At 38.9% G+C, this 7,690-nt stretch overlaps 1 protein-coding gene across 2 annotated transcripts in view; it reads right to left on the reverse strand.

The window, feature by feature from the left end:
* The window catches only part of plce1 (phospholipase C, epsilon 1), a 75,803-nt gene extending 74,310 nt beyond the window's left edge, over positions 1-1,493 (reverse strand). For both annotated transcript variants that reach the window (XM_085284579.1, XM_085284580.1), the window contains exons 1-2: positions 1,373-1,493; positions 60-714 (exon numbers count right to left, since the gene is read on the reverse strand). In XM_085284579.1, the coding sequence (XP_085140705.1) occupies positions 60-714; positions 1,373-1,377 (660 nt within the window). In that variant the 5' untranslated portion in view covers positions 1,378-1,493. The remainder of the gene's footprint in view (positions 1-59; positions 715-1,372) is intronic.
* Between the last annotated feature and the right edge of the window lie 6,197 nt (positions 1,494-7,690).

The following is a 7,690-nucleotide window of genomic DNA, read 5'->3' on the forward strand; positions in this document are numbered from 1 at the left end:
GTTGCTTTGCTTATCTTAAAAATGCTATAAAACACGGTTAGCACCATTTGCTTAATTACCTTGTGGAAAGCCAGCATAGACACAGGGAGGCTGCCGCGGCGGATGTGTCTGTATTTGGGGCCAGAGGGCCTGCAGCTGAGGCAAGGACTGTGAACAGGGCTGGAGCCAAGGCTTGGACTGGACCTAGAGCTGTGGCAACAGTAGGTGTTCGCATTGGTATAAGGGCTAGAATGGGTACAGGAGTAGTGGGTGCTGCCAGTTCTGTTAGTGCCTGCATCCACGCTGTCTCCAGTGGTATCCAGCTGGCTCAGAGATTCCTCTGAACCTTTCCTAAGTACTGGAATCATTTCTTCAAGTTTCTTGCCAGTGGAGAACTCTGGATAAGGTTTCTCTTTAGTGCTTATGACTTCTGAGCTGTAATCGGGGCACTCATATTTTTTGTCCAAAACAGCGCCTTCCCCACTGTCACACGATGGCTTCCTACACAAGGGGAGAGAAGGGCCACTCGACTGTTTTGATTGACACATTTGGTCAGCGTCTCGCCACACTTCCTGCCCATTATTTGCATGTTTGGCTCCTCTGCTGGGTCTGCTCCCAGCGGACAGAGGCGAAGCAGACTTTGCCAGTACCGCGGGCCCAGCCTGTGTCTGGGTTCCTTCAGTGGCCATCACGTCTGCCTGCGGTGTCCTGCTTTGTCCTTTTGTCTCCCTGCGGCTTGGAAAAGAAGAAACACTTTACTGATGATGACAGAATGTAGAAGAAATGCTGAAGCTGGTTTCTGGTTCGGTTTGGTTTTAAGTTTTTTTTTTCTGAAAGTGGTTACACCTCTGTTAGAGCTGTAAGGATAAGTGGATTTGACGGACAACTATTCGGATGGTTTACAATTCCTGTTTTTCCTGTATCTTTGCATTTTGCACTCTTCACAGATCAAAACAATCAAAACAAGACATCTACAGGAATTATTACAACCACTACTGCTCACAAATTCCTGAAATCCTATAGAGAAAATCTGCAATAGAAGTCAAACAAATTCCTGTAAAACCTCTGAGATTCTTTGGAAACTTCCAATGTAATTCGTGATTCAGTAAGTCATGAAGTAACCGAAAGAGCAGAAAGAGGAAATGAAATTTGCTGGGGTCATAAAATAATTCACGTCATAAATTATTTGAAGTTATGGCTTTTTCATGTTTACCAACTCAGCTGCTTTAGATAAACAGTATTACCAAGCCCAGATCAAGACAGATAGCTTGTGCTTTAGCCACAATAACCCGCTTGTTTACATAATATTTATGTTGCATCAATTATGTCGTCATTAATCTTTAATCACAAAGATCAATTCTATTTTAAAGCATGCGTTGCATTAAGCCCACACCTCATTTTTATGCTCCACCATAGGCACAGGCCTTTGCTGTAGGAAATGATAGCTTCAGCTTCTGCTGACCTCTTGAGTGACTAAGACGCCACATCAGTGCTGAGCGTGCTCTGTGTATGAGTGTTGTGGAAACAGAAGCTTGTACAGCTGTACAAACCAGCAGATAGAGAAGCCAGCAGATAGGTGACCCTGGAGGACTCAGGAATTTCCTTGATAATACGGTCGCCGCCACAGCTTACAAGGCCACGTGTGTCCCTGTGGGTGCGGGGTCTGTCTCAACCTGGACGCGTATCTGCGACATAACTAACCACTCTTTAGGCCCTGGGATTGAGAAACAATGAGAACACAGACACATAAAAAAAGGAGTTAATATTGTCAACTTTTATGCCATTAAAACACATTCAGATAAGACAAGTTTGGACAGCTAGCAAGGTTAAAACAAATAGAAGCAAAGGATAAGGAGTCAAACCAAAACTGAAAAACATATCATCAGCAAATCCAAGTTAAGGCAGTTTTTAGAGTTTTCTTCTGTGTCTCTTTTCTTCATCACATCAGCTTTAAGAACTAAATTAGTAAAGTAAATGACTACAACCCTAAATATGAAAAAGTTCTGATGTAGTCTCTCTCTAAATTTCGACAACAGAACAGTTTTAAACTTCGCTTCAGTCCTTTTTAAATGAGCTTTGTCCCAGAGAACCAGTGGCTTCTGGGTATCATGCTCACATGTGGCTTCCTCTCTGCGGGACCGAGCTTTAACCTGCATTTGTTGTTGGCATGGTGAACTGTGCTCCCGGGCAATAGTTTCTTGAAAGTGTTCCTGAAACCATGCAGTGATTTCCACGAGACAATCATGCCTGTTTTTACTGCAGTGCCACCGGAGGGCCTGAAGATCGCAGGCATCAAATACCGATTTTCACCCTTGCTCCTTGCGCACAGAGATTTCTCCAGTTTGTACGATTATATCATGCACTGCACTTGATGAGATGTTCAAAGTCTTCACAATTTTATATTAAAGAACGTTATTCTGAAACTGTGATGAACTTCTGCTCATCTTTACTTCTGAAACTGTGCCTCTCTAACACACCTATCATTTTATATCCAATTATGTTAACAATCTGTTGCCAATTAACCAAATTAGTTGTAAAATGTTCCCCCAGCTGTTTCTTCTTAGTACCACTTACTATTCCAGCCTTCTGTTGCTCCCATCCCAACTTTTTTGAGACATGCTGATCCCATCAAACACAAAATAATAATAAATTTATAAGATCTGATAAATTTTCAGTGTTCTATTGTGAATTTGAAAAAAATGGGTTTGCAAAATATACAAATTGTTGCATTACGGTTTTGCATGGATTTCTAACTTTGTTGAAACTCTGGTTGTACAAACAGCATGAACTGTGGGAAGACTCATTTTACACTCATCAACCCAGCTGAAGCAATGGCAATAAAACAGTTTATCTTCATCTCTTAAGGTATAGCACTTGTGCAATGTGCTCATGCACATAGTTGTGTTCATGAACAATTCATTTTATGGCTAGCAATAATCACAAAACATTGTTCAATAAATCAGGACTCTTGGATCTCTCTAAAGTGACATAAAGAAAAATTCATTTCACTTTTTTTGCTAGCACAGTTGCAATAAAGTGAGAACATTTATGAACCATGTTACTATGAAATATATCCTTAACAGATATAGTCAACCACAACATGTACACATACTAATTGTGTGGTGTATGGTATCGTCATGGTGGCCAGCAGTGAATAAATCCAAAAACTAGCGTCCAAAGCCTCACAATTAGAGTGACCACAGCCCTTTATTCCCTGCCAAAATGTGTGGGCCTCAGCAGGAATGTGGGACCGACACAGAGAGGGTGGACCAGCAAGACATTTAGAGTGTGAGTTTGCGGGAGAGAAAAAGGACTACTGATACAAACACATATCAAGGTGAATGTGTTTCGTGTCTTTTCAAAGCTCCATGCTACTTTCAATCAAACAGAACTTTGGCTAAAGGGATGAAAAAGGACAAGTGCTCCATTCATAAGCTGCAGTGATATCTAACCACCATACCACAACTGCTGCTTTGCAGCTTAACAGTTGCTTTTTTGATCGGACTGATTTGATAACTGAATACAGGAAATCTTATAACCTTTAAAGAAGCCACAGTTACAGAAGGCACTGCTTGATTTTTCCTCGCTTTACTCAATACCAAACAGATTTCACACAAACGAAACAGACAGTGCACCAATGACACGGCATTACTCTTATCAGTGCTGCAGAGAACAGTTTAAAAGAATAAAAACTACCAGGATATGCCAAGACGCAGGATTCCCTAAATACAATTTTAAAATAAGTAGACTTTACAGTTTACATTTAGAGACAGATTTACTCAACAGGTAAAAATACCGTGTGAGCACAATCCTCAAATAGTGCTTAGAGGTGTGGTTAGTTTTTACAGATCATTTACAAAAGTTATTCTGTTTTCTAAACATGGGTACGGTCTGTTCATTTCAATATCAAGTGCAAAAATTAAGAAAAATTAATTTTTCCCTATAAACTATTCGAGCAATTTGCAGTAAAACACATAGTGCCCACATGCAATCTTGTCATTGTGCTCTCTTTGTAAATATCGACAGAACTTAAATATAAAAAATACTTTTTTAAAAAATATTTTAACACTATAATATAGCAGCTTCTGAAAAGACAAACATGCTTTATATAATATAATAATTTAATGAATCCTAGCAAATAATGTTAATATTGTGCTTATTAATCGAAACTCCAACACATGGACACAAACTGCCTGGAGCAGTCTTTGACATTTGCTCTACTGACATGGCGATGAGATGAGACAAATTTTCACCTCACTTGTGTAATATTTTCCAGAAAAGCCTCAGCTACTGTATGTTTAGGCTAAGAAAATCCAATTCAACCCCCAGGAGCTGATATTACTATCACTAGCAGCAAGTTGTCATGGTACTAGATACGATTATTTTTATTACTTTGACAAAGATCGTTATGGCAGTCTGCGCCAATGAGAATCTCTCGAACCTATATGCGTCACAGTTAACCAACTGGTTTAACCAGACACATCAAAAGTTTATAAAATGTGCAACATTAGTCACCTGCCAGAGTAGTTCCCGCTACAGTATCTGTTGTAACGTGGTCACTCCTGCTAGATATGAACTCAAATGAAATGTTTCACATTGCATTTTCTAAATAATGACTACAAAAAGTGTTAATTATAACACAATATTACTAAATATTCCTGCAAACCTGTGTGTGCCTGCCTCTATTCACAACTGCTCTAAATCCCTAATCAAGTTTTGCCTGTATGATGTGTAGAGCACCTGCTATTGAACTTGGGTGTGGTTTAACAAACTCTACAGCAAGTCATGACAATGACAGTAATCAAAACAACACAAAAAAAATGAAAAATGGAAGAGCGGAGAAATTAAATATGCAGAAGACATCTTCAAAAATATAGAAAGCACTAGTATCATAAATAGAAACCACGTGTTCATCATCTGCTGCTTAATGTAACTGTATGAACAAACTGTCTTATATCTAAACTGTGACACATGTTAGGGCATGAACCTGTCCAAATATGTGTCATGAGGGCAGTGCTGGGATAACACTTCGATTACTCAAGGCAAAAACCTGCACGCTGTAGCTTTAAATCCTGAGCCATGTGCATGATAGACAGCTGTTGTTGCCATCAAATCACTCTGAAATTAGCAACAGGATAGCATTTCCACACAGCGGTTGCTTAAAATGGATCTGTGTGCAAACAAAGTGAGATTTGGCATTCAACTCATGACTTATACAACAACTAAATTGTTCCTATGCGTTCAAGAAAGGTGAGATTTACAGACTAGAAATGGCTGTTAAACAGACAAAATCTCCGCAGAAAGTGAGGGTAAAAAAACAACCGTGCACTCAAACACACACATAAACACGCACTGTTTAAAGTAGCTCTCGTTATCAACTGAACTGTGACCCTGGCTGGGAGAGTAAATGGCTCATCCAGCCTAAATCTCAGCCTAGAGCTAAAAGCGCAGACACACCCGCGCTGGAAATCAGGTCACATACAGTGACAAGTGCACTGACCAAGAAAGCACTCAATCACTTCTACTTCACTTGTTATTAAAATATTTTCCAGCAATCCTCATACCAAGCTTCTCATTTAACTTAAAAAAAGAAGAAAAAAGCTAAGATTACAGCATTTGATTGGAATTATAATGAGGCAATACTTACATTTAAAGTTAGATACGTGGCTCTGGGTGCTTTCTGCGTTCTAATTCTCCCGATTTACCAGGTGATTCAGGATTCCCGCTTGCTGTCTATCGGAAAGAGAGAGAGACAGAGACCAGATCAATGCAAGAGAGCAAGTGTGTGAGTGTTAAACAGAGCGAGAGTGTAACAACAAATGACATTAGGGATGGCCTTTAAACACCAAGTTCAGCAGCTAATCAAAAATGTTTTCTTGAGTCTGAGCATGGTTCCCAGAAGTTTTGCTTTCACATCCAAGTGAATGACACAATGTAAAAGCTGGCAGCGGCACAGAGTTTCCTCATTGTGAAATATTTGTGAATGGCTTCTTCTGTCAAGAGGTGTGCACTATATGTCAGTGTTTTGTTTTGGTTTTTTTTTTTTCCTTTTTTTTTTGGGGGGGGGGGGGGGGGGGAATAAATGATGATCACTTCTTATCTCTAAAGTGAAACTACTTCTATGCCTACAGTATATTCGTTAGGACATTAATCTTTGTAGAATAAAAAACAAAGTGGGCCTGTTTCTCAACCTAAAGTCACATCCTGAAGTTTTCTTAGTGCCATAAGGCTCCCAGAAACCAATACCGAATATTTACAGTTTTAGACATGATGACAAACAATAAAGTAAAAAGTTCAACAATTGAATGAACTCTTGCAGTTATTGAAAGCTCGCATTTGTTAACACGACCCAAGGAAAACTTGTGAACATCAACCACAACAGTGCAAAGGCTGAAGGTTTCTTTCTATATACAACTCTATCCAATAGGATTCATTATTTCCCATGCTGCAATAAAGTGCAACACATGGTGATGAAAGCAAAAGGGTATGATCTCAGCACCTCTGAAAGTCCTGAAAAAAAAACAAACTGGTCTAATCACAGTCAGATGGTTGACAAAGAGCTGAGTATGTGTTTTTATGTGCGTTGGCTGTTCCCTCGTTTATCTCAACAGTCTGGCTTACAAAGCGGAGCGCATGAAATATCGAGTAATTGTCAAAAATACAGCCACGGATAGCTTTTGCTTATCAATCAACTTAAAATTAAAAATTTAGTCAATAGAAAAAAAAATTTTTAAGTAGACTCTGGCACAGAGTTTAACAGTTGCACACGATTTGTAGATATTTAGCAGCTGGATTTTCCCAACCCAGTCTTCCACAACAGCTTTTCGGAATTTAGCCTCTTCTTCTGTGTCTTTGTAGAATCCCAAACAGACTCGTTTCATGTTGAGATCAGCGCTCTGTTTTGGCCATGACATCCATCACAGGACTCCTTCCTATTGCTGTCACTAAAATGGTTCTGTAGATCTTAACATTACTAGATATATCAAAAAAATAGTATGTCTCTAGTCCACATTATTCTGTAAACTTATCTGGAACATTGATACATAGTACTAAAGATTTTTTTTTTTCCACGTGGTACAAAATTGAGACCCATTTACTTTAAAAAATGAAGTTAAAAAATTTATGTCAAATTATTGTATTACCATTTTAAAGGCACTTCTCATATCAACCAGTCAAAGGAGACCTATTATTCTTCTCCTTACTTTCTGGCATATCCATTCATCTATCCATATATATGAGTATGAAATTCTTTGAAAGTTTTAGGTTGTTCTCCTTTCTAAACATGGCCTTGTGCGATGTCAGTTTGAGTGAAAATCTTAAATATGACAGACAAGTTTGTCTGCCAACCAGCTGGTCAAACCTTCTGCCTGCAAAGCAAATCCAATCAGAACAAATGCTGGCCATAGGAGTGCGTGACCTTGAAGGTAGCTAAAGCAGCTTATTTCGGGCACTAGATGAGGGGCTACAACTTAAGCACATAAGGATTATTTTGAACTGCAAGTTATACAAAGCTACTTTCATACTCGGAACATATGTGTTGAAGACAGAAGCAGTTAAACAGGTTTGGTATTATTAAATGAAATGTGAAATACATTTCCTTGAGATCTAAAGTTACAGTCGATTAATGGCCAGATAAATTATTTAGAAAAAAGCCAATGGCCTGATATTGGATTCAGAGTTAGAAATATAATGACAATTGGACAGATTTTAG

The sequence above is a fragment of the Mchenga conophoros genome, linkage group LG8 (genome assembly GCF_057382185.1).
Source record: "Mchenga conophoros isolate Kocher_MC1m ecotype Shallow Benthic linkage group LG8, M_conophoros_male_GT1.1, whole genome shotgun sequence".
NCBI classification, from domain to species: domain Eukaryota; kingdom Metazoa; phylum Chordata; class Actinopteri; order Cichliformes; family Cichlidae; genus Mchenga; species Mchenga conophoros.